This window comes from Trifolium pratense, linkage group LG1 (genome assembly GCF_020283565.1).
Source record: "Trifolium pratense cultivar HEN17-A07 linkage group LG1, ARS_RC_1.1, whole genome shotgun sequence".
Classification (NCBI taxonomy): domain Eukaryota; kingdom Viridiplantae; phylum Streptophyta; class Magnoliopsida; order Fabales; family Fabaceae; genus Trifolium; species Trifolium pratense.
In genome coordinates this window covers 22511084-22527554 of record NC_060059.1, presented here as the reverse complement: position 1 = coordinate 22527554, position 16471 = coordinate 22511084, and the positions used below count along the sequence as shown (strand labels likewise).

Below are 16471 nucleotides of genomic sequence, written 5' to 3'. Positions count from 1 at the left end.
GTTTATTGCTTTTCGTTAATTGATCACTTTCGAATTGATTTTAAGTTATAAATCACTATTGACCCTAGGGTTTATACTGGAACTAGATTAATTGTTTGTCAATCGTAATTGCAATAGGAATATAGAATTAATTGGCATGATTGTTAATATAACGTTCGTTAAAGCTTTTGATAATATTAGTTTCGCCTAAGGAATTAGGGTACTTTATTAGATAAACGAGATTGATGAGCCAAGAAATTGGACTCGGTCTATTTTGTTATATTGTCGTAATTATAAGAATTTCATTGTTGAGGGCTAGAACCTAGAGTACCAGTTAGGGACAAAGAGAGGATTCAAAATAATTCCTAATAGTCTTTCTCTCATAAAAGTTTACGTTTCAACTTTCTTGCAATTTTAATTATTGTCATTGTTACTACAAATCAATCTGAAAACCCCCCTTTGCAATTTATTTATTAATCCTAATTTAATTTAATTGTCTAGTTGAAAATAAGAACAATCCCTGTGGATACGAATCTTATAAATTTTATTACTTAACGACGAATTTAGTACACTTGCTAAAATTGTCATCAGCCGGTTTATCAAGTAAATAGTTCCATCAAAAGGAGAAATGATTTCAGCGTTCAACTTACCTTTCAATGGATCTATCCAAGCTGGCAATGTCTTCATCAACGACTCTATTCGTCTCTCCTATTTACAAGAGACTCTGAGCATCTTGAAGACTTATAATTATACAATACAACTTCTGAACTCTTACAAGCTCACAACTCTCTATTAATATTTGTGAAGCAAAAACACTTAGATCTATTTTTATAAATTTGTATCTTAGAATATACAAGTAGTTTATAAAACAAATTAAGTGCTTATCGAAATTTACCACTTTTCATAACTCTTACACTAATACGAATATGTATATGTTTGATTACACAAATAAGTTAGCTTATAACTTATCATGTTAATTTTTACATTTAAATAAATTAATAGTTTCATTTTACCAAAAAGATCCTATATTCTCAAACTAGCTTTTTTTATAATTAACATATGCCCTAAAAACACATGATAAGAATCAAAAATAGAATAGTTACATTAAAAAATACAACAAATTTACATTTGAAAAATAGAGCACATTTGCCTTTTTCATATGTTGGTTATGTCTTGTATTGTTGTGGGCCTTGCTCATTTAAAATGAATAAACACCGAACAAAAAAAGAAAGGGTCTTGTTAACATGTGCCCTAAGGGCACATGTTAAGATATACTAAAATAGAAATTCAATATTTAATGATACAAGAAATTTAATGCTTCAAAAGTCAAAATGTACAAATTAACATTTAATAATTTCTATTTTTGTTTCCTTAACATGTGCCTTAAGGGCACAAGTTAACATTTAAAAAAAAAAAAAACGAAAAGACGAAAAACTCCACTCCTCAGTGAAATTCCATTCCTTCCAAGTTCCAATCATGCTTGCTTCCTGCTAACCGTATCAAATTCCACAATTCAAGAAAGTGAAAATCCTCGCAACACATTTCTTTCTCTCCAACCTCCCGCCAATTGAATTTCATTTCCCTCCTTCAATTCCCAAACCCTAACCCCCTTTCTTCCCCAAATCACCCCACCTAGGGTTTCACTTCAACCATGCCTTCGATACTCTCTCCTGGCAAAATCCACAAACTCCAGATCGAGAATTTCAAATCCTACAAGGGTTTCCAAGATATCGGTCCTTTCTATGATTTCACCGCCATTATTGGACCTAACGGTTCCGGCAAGTCCAACCTTATGGACGCTATTAGCTTCGTTCTTGGCGTCAGAACCGGCCAACTCCGTGGTGCTCAACTCAAAGATCTCATCTATGCATTCGATGATCGAGATAAAGAACAGAAAGGAAGAAGAGCTTTCGTTCGTTTGATTTATCGACTTGCGAATGATTCTGAGCTCAAATTCACTAGAACCATTACTTCTGCCGGAGCAAGTGAGTATCGTATTGATGATAGTGTTGTTACTTGGGATGTTTATAATGCTAAACTCAAATCGTTAGGTATTCTTGTTAAGGCTCGCAATTTCTTAGTCTTTCAGGTTCGTTTTTGACTTAATTTCTTTGCAATTTGTCGATGATGCTGTTTGTTTAATTGTTGAAAATGCTGAAAAGGGTGAAATTGTTGTTTTAGGGTGATGTGGAATCTATTGCGTCCAAGAACCCGAAGGAGCTTACTGGACTTATTGAGCAGATATCTGGATCTGATGAACTTAAGAGAGACTATGAGCAGTTTGAAGAAGAAAAAGCTACTGCTGAGGAGAAATCGGCACTTGTTTATCAGAAGAAAAAGACAATGGTTATGGAGAGAAAGCAGAAGAAAGAACAGAAGGAAGAGGCAGAGAAACATCTTCGACTGCAAGATCAATTGGTAACTGTGCTGCTTTTGATTTATGTTCGTTTGTGCCTAGTATACTAAATAGGAACATTATTAAAGATAGACCCATTATTTATGTGGAGGAGAGGGAATAAAAAGAAGGAAAATTCTTTGGTACCCTGAAGGCAAAATCAATTCAACATTTAAATTTATTTTGAAATAATCAAATATAAAAATATGATATGAAATTATATGCTTGTATGTTGTTTACATAACCAACAAAACTCAAGAAGAATTGCTTATAAAAGGGGTCAGGATGAGTATCAGGGTGGTTTCCCATCTCAAAGGGGGTGTTCTCCATGTGGGAGTATCATTAACTTTTTTACATTTTGCAAGGAGATTCATCTCCATCGGTTGTCATTTACTGTTTCAGTTTTTCTTGTATAGAGGATTATCCTTCAGAGGTCATCTTCGATATAGATTATTAGTCTTATTTCAGTTTAATTTCTTCTGTTGGATCTATCATTATTTCATGCATTTTTTTATTTCCTCTTCAATTTCTCTCTTGATCTTTATACCACTGCTTTTGGTGAAATAATCAAATATGTTTTTTTTTTTTTTTTTCCGGCTTGCAGAAATCTATGAAGAAGGAACATTTCTTGTGGCAGTTGTACAATATAGAAAATGATATTGTTAAAACAACTGAGGAACTTGAAACTGATAAAAGAAGTCGTGAAGGTGTTATTGAAGAACTAGAAAATTATGAACATGAAGCCAGTAAAAAGAAAAAAGAGCAAGCCAAATATCTGAAAGAAGTTATGCTACGTGAGAAGAAAATAACTGAGAAAAGCAACAAACTTGACAAGACTGTGAGTGTTTTTTTTTCTACATTTTCAATTCTAGCCATTGAACCTTTCACAAAGTCCGTTCATTTGCTTTGCATTTTAAACATTGTTGCTTCTGATCATATCATATTTAATTTGAATTATAAAAAAAACTGGATTAAAATTTAGTGTCCAAGTTTTGAAAATGGCTTTGTTAATCTAGCTATATTGTGAGTGGTACAATGAGACTACAGTTTGAATCCTCTCCTCTGAACTAACAGTGCCCAAGTCCTTCAGACACAAATGAAATATAGATCTTGGATTGTCTAAAATATTATCTTGTTAAGTTTTTTAGTTTTGTTTCCTTTGTTGATTCTATTTGTTTTGCTCTGAGTAGTTTATGGGATTTTTCTGGTTTTCTGTCCACTTTGCAGCAACCTGAGCTTCTTAAGTTAAAGGAGGAAATGACTCGTATTAATACAAAAATTAAAAAAGGGAAGAAGGAGCTTAACAAAAAAAAGGAAGAACAAAGGAGGCATGCCGGTGACATAGCAGGGCTAGAGAGTGGTATTCAGGATCTTACAGCGAAGATGGCAGACCTACAGGAGAAGAGTAGAAATGTCGGTGATCAGCTCAAGTTAGATGGCAATGACTTGGAAGAATATTTTAGAATGTGAGTGTTTATGCACTGTAGATGAGCGTCACCGTTCTATATTTTGTTCTTTTTCTTTTTAAAACAGGATAATTGCTTAGTGCTCGGAGTGAGCTTAAATCTTATGTTTTTACCCAGCAAAAATATAAATATACAAAAAGGAATACATATTCCAACCCTTATACAATTAGAACCAGAACACAAAGGAAGACTGATAGATCTGGAAGCCAGAATCTGGGAAATCTTGATTTTGGTTTGCACTAACAATCTTATATGCCACTTGCTGACTATATACTTCTTCCTCTAGTCTTGATTCTAAGCAAAAATACCTAAATTCATGCTAATTATGAATTTTAGTTAACTGCAATTATTTTTCTTAATTTAATAGAAAGAGTAATTCTATTTTGCACTTCATGGGAACTTGTTCCATGAGAATAGAATAGTTATTGGTAAGTAAAATATATATGAATTGAAGGGTATTTTAGAAAATGGTTTTGTGTGCGTACTTATAATCAAGAGTGGAGGGAGTAGTTATTTGATCCTACTGCTGGGATAAATCATGTTTATTATTTATCTCTTTGTTGAAGAAAGTCTTTATTCCTCGTGGGTTCAAATTGCACATTTGTTGGTTAATGTCAAAATGAAACGAAGAAAAAAAACAAATATCACTGGCTAGAAGTTGGAACATGTATAGATTTGTTATATTTTGCCTAATATCAGGTGGAGATTTACAGACGGTATTGCCTGCATATGGTAATCTTTTATTCAGTGGCCAATTTCTTGTCATTTGCTGTTGACCGTGCGTTGCCAGTACTTCGTAGTTAGCATTCATTTCAACTTTTGATTTGTTATTCATTTTTTTTTTCTTTCTGTTTTCAAATTTGTGATGATAATGCTGTTATAACAGAAAAGAGGAAGCTGGGATGAAAACTGCAAAGCTTAGAGAGGAAAAAGAACTTCTAGATAGGCAGCAACATGCTGATAGTGAAGTTCAAAATAATTTGGAAGAAAATCTTCAACAATTAAAAAACCGGGAGTCTGAGCTGGATTCACAGGAAAAACAGATGCGAGAAAGGCTTGAAAAAATTCGGGATAATTATGCAAAAAATAAGGATACCGTTGAAAACTTGAATAAAGAACTGCGTGAGATGAAAGAAAAACATAATGAAGCCAAGTAAATCAACTTGTTATTATTATTACTATTATTATTATTATTATTATTATTATTATTATTATTATTATTATTATTTTTCTTCCTGTTTTATTTTTTGTTGCATATCCTACTGCATTACAGTTTTTGTTGTGGACATTTGTTAAACGATACGCGCTACTTTTCATCCGCAGGAGAAATTATGATAACTTGAAGATGAAAATTGGCGAAGTAGAGAATAATCTCCGTGAATTGAAGGCTGATAGATATGAAAATGAGAGAGATGCTAAATTGTCTCAGGCTGTGGCGACTCTGAAACGCTTGTTTCAAGGAGTCCATGGTCGCATGACTGAACTTTGTAGGCCAACGCAGAAGAAGTATAACCTAGCCGTTACTGTTGCTATGGGTAAATTAATGGATGCAGTTGTTGTCGAGGATGAAAAGACTGGGAAGGAATGCATCAAGGTCAACAAAATTTATCAATATCCTAGTTTGTGCCATTTTATTTCTCAAAACTTTATGATTACAAACAAGTTAGACTCTGTTCCTATTTGCTGTTGATGGCTTATTAATGCTTTTGATTTTAATACATTTTTTGTTATAGTTGATTACACTGAATAAACACAAAAGAAGATAAGAAGCTAGAGAACTATTAACAAGTATGATGTCGGTGGATTCTAATATGGACCACCTTGATGGTGGTCCTTGGTGTACCACTAGTTCTAGCCATTAGATTCTTCTCGGGTGCACCCTACACCCTCCATACCAAATTACCCCTTCTCCAATGCATCCCGTAGCTGCCCTCTTTGGCCCTTATCCCAAATCATCGGCGTCCATCCTCAACCTGCCCTCTCCAAGCCTTTATGGGAACCATTTGGGTATAACTCTTGAATTAGGGTTAGGAATAGAGGATAATCCAGTCTGTATGGTCCACCCTATTACTGTGAGGACCATATTAATCAATGTTGCATAATGATGGTCCACTGTTGTCCATGTTATAATAGGTCTAGTGATGTCTGTATATAGGAACACTACTTTTTCTTAGATTAATATCATGGACTTCAAAATACGGCAGAAAGTTATGTGAGGCAAACACCTTGTGAACTTGAAGCCTAAACATGAAACTAGTTTGATGTTTTCAAGCTGATGGACCTACATTTTGTTGTCCTTTTGTCTCTGAGGACCTAAATAATTACATTTAACACCCGCTTCTGCCATTCCATCAGATTTTTTTTGACACCTCTATTTAGTTGCAATGGCTAGATTGCTGTAATTGTTGTATTTTTTTTGAAAGGCTGTTGTAGTTATAATTGCTGAAAGCTATATCTTTGGTGTAAACTGTAAACATGTATAATTTTTCCTGTTTGAACTTTGAAGTTCTATATATTGATTGGATTTTTCGTGCTTCTCTACAGTATTTAAAAGAGCAAAGGCTTCCTCCCCAGACATTTATTCCTCTACAATCTATTCGTGTGAAGCAAATAATGGAAAGGTTACGCTCATTAGGGGGTACATCAAAACTGGTTTTTGATGTGATTCAATATCCTTATTTAACCTTATTTAACTAGTGGCTGCTTTGAGGAATCTGATTTTGAGGCTATCTACAAAAGCTTCAAAGTTTTGTTGTTTGATTTTTTTTTCTAACAACTCATTTACAGATCTATTTTGAAATTTACCTTCCAAGCTAAGTTGTCCATCAATACTTCATTGTTTGATGGATTTAAAATATAATCAATGTTTGATGTCAATCACATTACTTGAATTTCTTAATCTGAAAAAGCAAAAAAGTGATGGGTGACCATCCATCACTACACTCTTCACCTTTTTATTTACTGCAATTGTTTTCATATAAAAAAATAAAAAAATTAATGTAATTATTTGTCCAGTGGTTTTATCCCTACAAATTATTTGTGGTTTACATGCTTCCTGCTAAATTAAGATAGTATTTAAAAATTTTACAGGAATGTGTCAAGATCCGTTAAAAAACAAGGGCATATAAATGTCTGTTTTTGTTGGAGTTACATTTTCAGTCACTGTGATATGTAGAGCTGCAGTCAATATTCATCTTTACATTATAAAAAATTTGTCATCTTAATTCTTTTGTTAATCTGTAACACTTTAACATTGTTAATCTATAACACTCCATGCTGTTTCCCATATCTCACTAAAATTAAATCTACTCCCTAATTAGATGTAGTTTTTCCTCATATGATATTTTGTTCAGTGGTTTCCTTTCATCAAAATGCTGTTGTATGTTTTATCAGTTTAATGTATTCCAATAAAGATAAACCCACTAGTGGATTTTAACTACGTAGTCCGTAAACATTAAACATAACCCGCTCTTGTACTCTTTAACCTCTATATAAATACTTCATCATGAAGTTTTAACTTATATTGTTGAGTTTGTTAACAACTAATTTATATTCCTATAATGAACTTAAAAGCGTTTTAAGCTTTTGAACTTAACTAGTGCAAGTTTGATCCCTCCTTGGAGAAGGCAATTCTATTTGCTGTTGGGAATACTCTTGTTTGTGAAGACCTCGAGGAAGCCAAAATTTTAAGCTGGAGTGGGGAGAGATTTAAAGGTAACAATGCCTTCTTAATATTATCTACCTGTTTGTATTATGTTATACTAACACATGTCACTATTACTTAGACGTTCCTTCTTGATTTCCTGTTTGTTTTTCCCTCTGGCTTCTTGTTATGCTTTCGTTTTGTTCAGTCAAATTTAGACCTTCTTGACTCTGATATTTACACCTTGGATTTTTTTGGTGTTGTTGCTTTCCTAACTTCTAACAATCCCTTTTGCTTATTGAGAATCCTACCATGTAATTATTCTGCATCTGTTCCATACCTGGTGCCTTGAAACTTGGTATATACGAAATAGTAAACATTTCCATATGTAATTTGATCAGTTGTTACCGTGGATGGAATTTTGCTGACGAAGTCCGGCACAATGACCGGTGGCACTAGTGGTGGAATGGAAGCAAGATCTAAACAGTGGGATGACAAGAAATTTGAAGGTTTTTATTATATTCTCTTAATTCTTTTAATATATATATTTTTAATTTAGGTCAAAAAATTTGGTCTTGAAATAAGCATTCTGTTTTTCAGCATGTCTTAAGCAGAAAGAGCAGTATGAATCAGAGTTGGAACAGCTTGGATCAATAAGGGATATGCACCTTAAAGAGTCTGAAACAGCGGGGAAAAAGAGTGGACTTGAGAAGAAAATTCAATATGCTGAGATTGAAAAGGTAACTCCATGATTTTAACCATTCTTTCATAGTAAAAAATATCAATTGTTCTGGCATGCAAGCTGTCAGCCTTTGAAGGTTTTTTGTGATACACAACCAAAGCATGCAAAGCTTATTTCATTTATTGTGTGGATACGTTTATCTTTGTTCCTTTATTGAGCTGATGCGCATGTGCTTGCTACATATGTGTTTCACAATCATATGTGGATGTGGTTTTGTAGAAATAAAGGAATACTTCAGGCAAAGTTTAGGGATCGAAAGAGATGGAAAGGCTTTTTTGACATCTGGGTCGAGTTTTCATAAAATCCTGATAAGGTTGTCTTTGTTCTCTTGATCATTCCACTCGCTTGACCTGTTCTCTTTTGAACTCTCTCACCTCGTTCCATAAGTCCATTTTGCCACCAGAATCCCTTCTTTGCTCCACCGCCTGTGACTGCACCTCTTCTTTGCACCGTTGCTGCGTGCGACTCTCCCTCCTCCTTCCCTGATCTGTTCCTGGATCTTTGAGAAGAAGAGGTTGGGCCACACTTATAATAAAATGAAAATGACCAAAATCTCAAAAAAGAATAAGCTGCAGCATATGGGTAGCATGTAGAATGCGTTGCAATGGAATACGAGTCTGCTCCGTGACTGACATCATAGAACTAAATTATAATACAACTATATAGTTAATAATGTGGGTGGAGTAGTTATCCTTCCCCTTTTTATTTTTAATTTAGTTTAAAAAAAAAACTTTTCTTTTGACAAAAAAAAAGCCCTTATTGATATACAAAAATGCAATTTCTATTTTAATATCACTTTTGATTATGTTTTTTTCAATTTAAGTGTAGTTTAATGTTGTGGTTAGAGTCTGTTTTGTTTCTTGCTAACTGCTAAATTTACTCTTCATGCATATTTTTTGTAATTTAGGTACGATCTTAGAATCTGTGTTACGATCCTTGAGTTATGATGGTTTATTCCACTTGGTCTTGCTTTATAAATCTTCCCAGATTGGTCATTGAAATTATTCTTAATTTCCCCATATTTAGATCTTAATACTTCACGGCACAGGGAGTTATTTTTATTCTACATTCATATTCAATATCCACTTATCTAGGAGAGTTTGTGCTAATGGATAACAACATTATTATTGATATTATGGTACTATTCAGTGCTTGGATTTTTATATTTTTTTGCATCTTTAGTTGGATAAATGCTAGTTTTGGCTGGGTATGGATAGGAAAACCTTTGCCGCATTGGTGATTTTTCTGTCTTCTGTTCCTCGTGGAATATTTGAAATCTTTTTGGTTTCACCTTTTACCAGGGAAGCATTGAAGACAAACTTTCAAATTTTAGTCTCGAAAAGGGGACCATCAAAGAAGAAATTAAACGTATTAGTCCAGAACTGGAGAAGGTGACATTGGCAATTCCTTTGCTTATTCGTAGCAGTATTCTTGCATACTGAACTTGTTACATATTATGTGCTGCAGTTAAGAGATGCTGTTGAAAAGAGGAATAAACAATTACGCACTCTTGAGAAGAGGATAAATGAAATCACTGATCGGATATACAAAGACTTCAGCAAGTCAGTTGGGGTAGCAAACATTCGCGAGTATGAAGAAAATCGACTCAAGGATGCTCAAACTGTAGCAGAAGAGAGGCTGAACCTGAGTAGCCAACTTTCAAAATTAAAATATCAGTGTGTTCCTTCTTCCCTTTATTTTGTTTTTTTTTCCTTCTTTTTCTAATCATATCTCATGTTATTGGTTGCAACACAATCTACATGTTACATAATACTATGCATTTGTGAGCTTGCCAATAGGGATGGCAATGGGTAGGGTACCATAGTACCCATACCTGCAGTTTGAAAAAAATACTTGTACCCATCCCCATACCCGCGTGGGCAACAACCTTTGTACCCGTGCCCATATCCTATGGGTACCTAAGTACCCATACCTGTTACCCGCACTTTTGCTAAAAATAAATCGAGCAATTATAAAATATCATATCATTTTTATAAAATTCAAAATTTTTAATGTTAACTATTGAAAATTATAAACAAATTAGCACTAACCTCATGCTAAAATTCATATTTCATATATCTATTGACATATTCACATTATATTTTCCTTATCTTATAAATAAACATATTTATTTAAAATGTGTAATAGTTTAATAGTGTTGTATTTTTTCAAATTGCTTGTTATTATTATTATTTAATAATATAAATAAAATAAATAAATATATATTATGTGGGTATGGGGCGGGGTGGGTACTAAGGTACCTGCACCCATACTCGCTCATTTTTTGGGTAATTACCCATACCTGCCCCCGTAGCCGAAATGCGGGTTTTTACCCTACCCGTTATGGGTATTTTTTGTGGGTACCCACTGTGTATTGGTCAAATTGCCATCTCTACTTGCGAGCAACTTACATGTATGTGTTTTGCTTACAGCGTATTATAAAACCAACTAGTTCTCGGATAGAAACACTAATTGCTATATTGTGTCGGGAATAGAAACACTAATTCTCGGATTATGCATAGAAGTCTAGAGTCGTGTGATTGTTATTTATTCCCGTTTAAGTGGACGTGTGGTCTGCAATAGTGAATGTAATACCTATTTTATTATTAGGATATATTTTAGGCAAAATTACATCTGCAGTCCCTTAATTTAATTTCAGGTAAGAATTTAGTCCTTTATCTTTTTTTTCCCATTGCGATCCTTTATGTTTTTAAATATTGATATTGTTGTCATTTTTTACAAATTTTCTCTAGAAATCCACGAAATTCATATCATGTTCATCACCATCTTCATAAAAAATCCAGATGTTAAAAAAACTTAAAATTATAAAGGACTAAACCAGACAAATTTTTTAAAAAGGACGATAGTGACAATATTTAAAAACATAGAGGATTGAAAAAAAAAAAATAAAGGACTAAACTGTTGCCTAAAATTAAGAGACTGAAGATGTAATTTTGTCTATATTTTACATTAGTAAATTTTGGATTTATACAATGAGTCAATGGCACAAGACTTGTGGGTTAGTCCAGTGAATTGGTTCTTTTACAATTTTGGTAATTGCTGGTTTTCAGCAAATTTGCAGAGGTCACCAGTTTTAGAACAAGCAAGTTAGAAAAGCAGGACGTGGAAGATGAAGTGTTCTCATGTGAGACTGTTAGGGCTGGGTTCCTAACAGGGACCAAGTGGGAGAGAAAAAAAAAATTAACTAGAGAGTGGACTCTTGGTTTAAGACAGAAACACTGAAACCTTAGAAATATACTGGAAGAATTAAAAATAGCTAGTAGGATTAGTTACGGTTTAACTTTTAAGGCTTAGAGAAAGTGGACTCTTGGTTGTTTTGGTAAAGAAACAAATTAATTCAATTAAATAGAAATAGACGGTCCCTATCATTTCCTTTTCATTTCTCTTAATTTATTTTTTTAATTATAATACTATATAATGAAATTGAAAAAACTAAAATGTACAACCATTTCATTTTTCACTAATGTTATATTCTAGCATGTTATTTATAATCTTTAATTATATATAAAAAAATATTAGTAACATTCAAGATTCAGTTGTTTTTACTTGTCAACTAGTTAGTTATTCTTGAATTAATTTATGCATTCATTTATTATTATTCCTTATTGAAATTACTCTGCAGGTTGGAGTATGAGCAAAATCGGGACATGAATTCTCGAATTCAAGAATTGGAATCTTCTGTAAGTGCTTTAGAGAATGATTTAGAACATGTACAGAACAAAGAGGATGAAGCAATGTTAGCAGCAGAGAAAGCTACTGAGGAGATGAATCAATTGAAGGATGAAGCTAAAGGTATATTATAAAGATAAACAACCCATGTCTCATCATTGTGTTTCATTGCACTCTCCCTCTCTCCCTCTCTCTCTCTCTCTCTCTCTCTCTCTCTCTATATATATATATATATATATATATATATATATATATATATATATATATATATATATATATATATATATATATATATATATATATGTATATATATGAGAGGAGTTGCTGTTGTGAGAGATGAGAGGATTGATTAATAACCACTAGATTAAAATCAACTGTTGGCATTAAATTATTAATTAAAATATGTGACCGCACCTGATCACTCTTATCAAACTATGCGCTTCAATCTCCCTCTCCTCCTCTGTGAACATTTGCGATTCAGATTTGGGTTAATTCGTTCAATGCAGAAAAATCTATTGACAAATTCGAAATCCGTGATATCCAATTTGTCATTCCATCTCCCGTTGTCATTCTTGAACAGGGTCCTTCACCTCTTCTTTCTATCTCTCTCTAAAACAAGGGGCAGGATTGCAGGAGCACATTGTATTTTATTTAATTTTAACCGTTCCTTTGTATCCAATGGTCAATATTTCATCCTCTCATCTCTCATAATAAGACACTCCTCTCACTTGATATGCTCCCTATCTATCTATCTATCTATCTATCTATCTATCTATCTATCTATCTATCTATCTATCTATCTATCTATCTATCTATCTATCTATCTATCTATCTATCTATCTATCTATCTATCTATCTATCTATCTATCTATCTATCTATCTATCTATCTATCTATCTATCTATCTATCTATCTATCTATCTATCTATCTATCTATCTATCTATCTATCTATCTATCTATCTATCTATCTATCTATCTATCTATCTATCTATCTATCTATCTATCTATCTATCTATCTATCTATCTATCTATCTATCTATCTATCTATCTATCTATCTATCTATCTATCTATCTATCTATCTATCTATCTATCTATCTATCTATCTATCTATCTATCTATCTATCTATCTATCTATCTATCTATCTATCTATCTATCTATCTATCTATCTATCTATCTATCTATCTATCTATCTATCTATCTATCTATCTATCTATCTATCTATCTATCTATCTATCTATCTATCTATCGGTAACACAAAATTGTTAGGAGACCCACCATCATTTCAATTTATTGTTTCTGTCGTGGGAGTTTTATGGTTTCTATGTCCTTCTGCCCTTGTAGAGTGGAAATCAAAGTCAGATGATTGTGAAAAGGAAATCCATGAATGGAAGAAGCAGGCTTCTACGTCCACAACAAAGTTATCCAAACTTAATCGTGGGATAAACTCAAAGGTTAGATGGGCGAAAATTCTTTTCTGGTGTACTTTCATGCATAATGCATAGATAGCCAACATATTTAGTATCGTTACAGGAGACACAGATTGAGCAATTGATGGGGCAAAAGCAGGAAATATTAGAGAAGTGTGAACTAGAGCAGATTAGCCTTCCAATCATATCAGATCCCATGGATACTGATAGCTCAACACCGGGTCCAGTTTTTGACTTCGATAAGCTTAGTAGGACACTAAAAGATAAACACTCTGACAGGGATAAAATAGAGGTAGAATTTAAGACAAAAATGGATGCATTGATATCTGAGATAGAAAGAACAGCACCAAATTTGAAGGCATTGGACCAGTATGAGGCTCTGCTTGAAAAAGAAAGAGCTGTAACTGAAGAGTTTGATGCTGTCAGGAAAGAAGAACAAGAAAAAGCAAAAAGATTCAATGATGTAAAGCAGAAGAGGTATATTATCTTTCAATCTGTCAATATTTGTTTTATTTATAATATTAGTACATAGCCAAGCCAATAGTTTGGGCATGTGTTGTTTTGGTGTTCAACTCTGCAACTAACTTGTGCACTCCGGTTGCTATTGTGGTGCGAATGGCCGCTATTTGGAAAACAACTTACAAAGGCTGCACCATGAAATGGTGATGCGACATACATTAAATTTGGAAAAAAAGGAACAAAATGAAAACAGTGTCATTTTTATAATTAACTATTTTTATATGCTGTTGTTTGTTATCTGTCATTTAGTGAGACCAATGTTTATTTATCTGTTGAATGCAGATATGATTTGTTCATGGATGCTTTCAACCATATAGCTGGTAATATCGATAAAATTTACAAACAACTTACAAAGAGCAACACTCATCCTCTCGGTGGAACCGCATACTTAAATTTGGAAAATGAAGATGATCCATTTCTACATGGCATGAAGTACACTGCTATGCCACCAACAAAGCGGTTCCGCGACATGGAACAACTATCTGGTGGTGAAAAGACTGTTGCTGCGCTTGCGTTGCTATTCTCCATCCATAGGTAGTTTATACTTGTAAAATTAATTTATCTTTCTACATGAACATTGAACATATTTGGTTTGAGAAAATATATATATTCATTTTGAGGAGTGCTAGCAACACACTCTTTAACAAACGCACTCTAACACACTCTCTTCTATTGGTTAAAATTTATATGGGTCCCATAAAAGTTATATGGGTTCATATTTTTTTATGGGACCCATGTGAATTTCAACCAATAAAAGAGAGTGTGTTGGAGTGTGTTTATTAAAGAGTGTGTTGCTAGCATTATTCATTTTTTTAATCATAAAACGTCCACATTGTTTTTACTTTGTTTTCTGTTTTTCAAGATTTGTATATCTAAACATGAAAACAAAACAATGTTAATTTGTTAAACAATGAAGTTTTATAATGCTTCTTTTTTACATTTTAACAAGAGTTCATCCAAGTAATATACCAACACATCTTGCCTACATTAAATTTACAGAGATTTGGTGCACATGTCCATTAACATAAAGTTCCCACTTCCTTATTTTTTTCAGTTATAGGCCTTCACCATTTTTCATACTGGATGAAGTTGATGCTGCATTGGACAACTTGAATGTTGCGAAGGTTGCTGGCTTTATTCGATCAAAATCTTGTGAAGGAGCTAGGGTTAATCAGGACACTGATGGCGGATGTGGTTTTCAGAGTATTGTAATATCTCTGAAAGACAGCTTCTACGACAAAGCTGAATCGTTAATTGGGGTTCACAGGGACTCGGATAGAGGGTAAATTTCTTCATTACATGATTATAAGTCGTATTCTTTTCCTTTTCTTTTCATTATGTTGATGGCATAAATCTAATCTATATACCTAGTTTGTTTGTATGATATACACAACTGTTTTTTCTTTTTTGCAGCTGTTCGGGTACTCTCACATTTGATTTGACTAAATACCGGGAGTCCTAAAATTCATCCATTGGATATATATTATAAGTTGATTTCGATGTACAGAGCTCGCATTGCTTTTTATTTCTTGTTTAATTAATGATTCCTGAACTTATATACTCTATCTTGTTTATCACTACCTCTTGTCAAAGTTGGTGTTTAAATTACCACTTGCCTCCTTTTTTAAACTTATTATTGTAAATAGGAGTGCCTCACAGTAGATTAGATGCATTATCTTTGACTTAGAAATGCCATGTAGCTCTGAATATTCGTTAGTAAACAAACTAGGTATATTAATGCTATCTATACATTCATAATATTCGTTAGTAAACAAATAGAAGTGCATTATCTTTTTTCTACTACTTTATAGTCATAATATTAATGCTATCTATACATTCCTCTTAAAATTCAACGGTCGTAAGAATTTAAGCACTTTGTTGATTATGAATGGATTAAAAATAGAATAACAGGTTAAGACCAAAAAAATAAAATAGAACAAGAGGTGAATTCCGTAAAGTAGCAATATCTGGATGTCCAAACATTAAAATATTAATGACTTATATTTTAATTCATTTCCAAACAAACCTTCTTGTTAATTGCCCAAGTGAAAAGTATAGTACAATCAATAATAGTAACATCTCGAAATCATATTGTGGTCTGGTGCATGTTGAACATTTTGTATATTAGCTGCTAATTGAGCCAACATCGGGTTTCCCTGGCTAGTTCCAGGGACCTCAACCTTCGGCATAACACCAACTTCACCACACCCCCTTGACCACGACATTCAGCACGTCCGCAGCTTCTTGAGGTTATGATGTAGTATGACACAAGTGTTAGATTCTGGTATCTTAATTATTTGAATATCTTTTAAAAAATATTTATTAGAAACTATCAGTACCTTTTTTTTTTTAATAAAAAAACTGAATATTATTAAGAAGCAGGATCCTTCAAGGATTGATTGGTTACGGTACTTTAAATAAGCAAGATCCTTCGAGGATCAATCCAAATTAGTATTCTTCCCAAAAATGTAGGCATCTTTTGAGTGTAATTTCGTATATTAATATTTTTAGATGACTCATAATATTCAGTTTTTTTTTTTTTTTAAAATAAAGAAAAATATTTTGAAGGATCTTGCTTCTTAATAATAAGAACCTCGAACACTCCACT

The 16471-nt window shown here is 33.1% G+C and overlaps 1 protein-coding gene across 1 annotated transcript; it reads left to right on the top strand.

The window, feature by feature from the left end:
* Window positions 1-1428: 1428 nt before the first annotated feature.
* Window positions 1429-15663, top strand: LOC123912268 (structural maintenance of chromosomes protein 1). Its single transcript, XM_045963208.1, has 18 exons — window positions 1429-2068; window positions 2161-2397; window positions 2979-3212; window positions 3602-3840; window positions 4727-4993; window positions 5164-5434; window positions 6385-6509; window positions 7445-7554; window positions 7885-7992; window positions 8084-8223; window positions 9527-9616; window positions 9693-9901; window positions 11869-12038; window positions 13259-13368; window positions 13448-13821; window positions 14146-14397; window positions 14918-15145; window positions 15277-15663. The coding sequence occupies exons 1-18, from the start codon at window positions 1631-1633 to the stop codon at window positions 15323-15325; spliced, it is 3651 nt and encodes a 1216-aa protein (XP_045819164.1). The 5' UTR covers window positions 1429-1630; the 3' UTR covers window positions 15326-15663.
* Window positions 15664-16471: the final 808 nt, after the last annotated feature.

Coding starts and splice junctions, on each gene's coding strand:
- LOC123912268 (XM_045963208.1), top strand. CDS start 1,631: ATGCCTTCGATACTCTCTCCTGGCAAAATCCACAAACTCCAGATCGAG. Junction 5,435..6,384: donor CTGGGAAGGAATGCATCAAG/GTCAACAAAATT, acceptor GCTTCTCTACAG/TATTTAAAAGAGCAAAGGCT. Junction 6,510..7,444: donor CTGGTTTTTGATGTGATTCA/ATATCCTTATTT, acceptor TAACTAGTGCAA/GTTTGATCCCTCCTTGGAGA.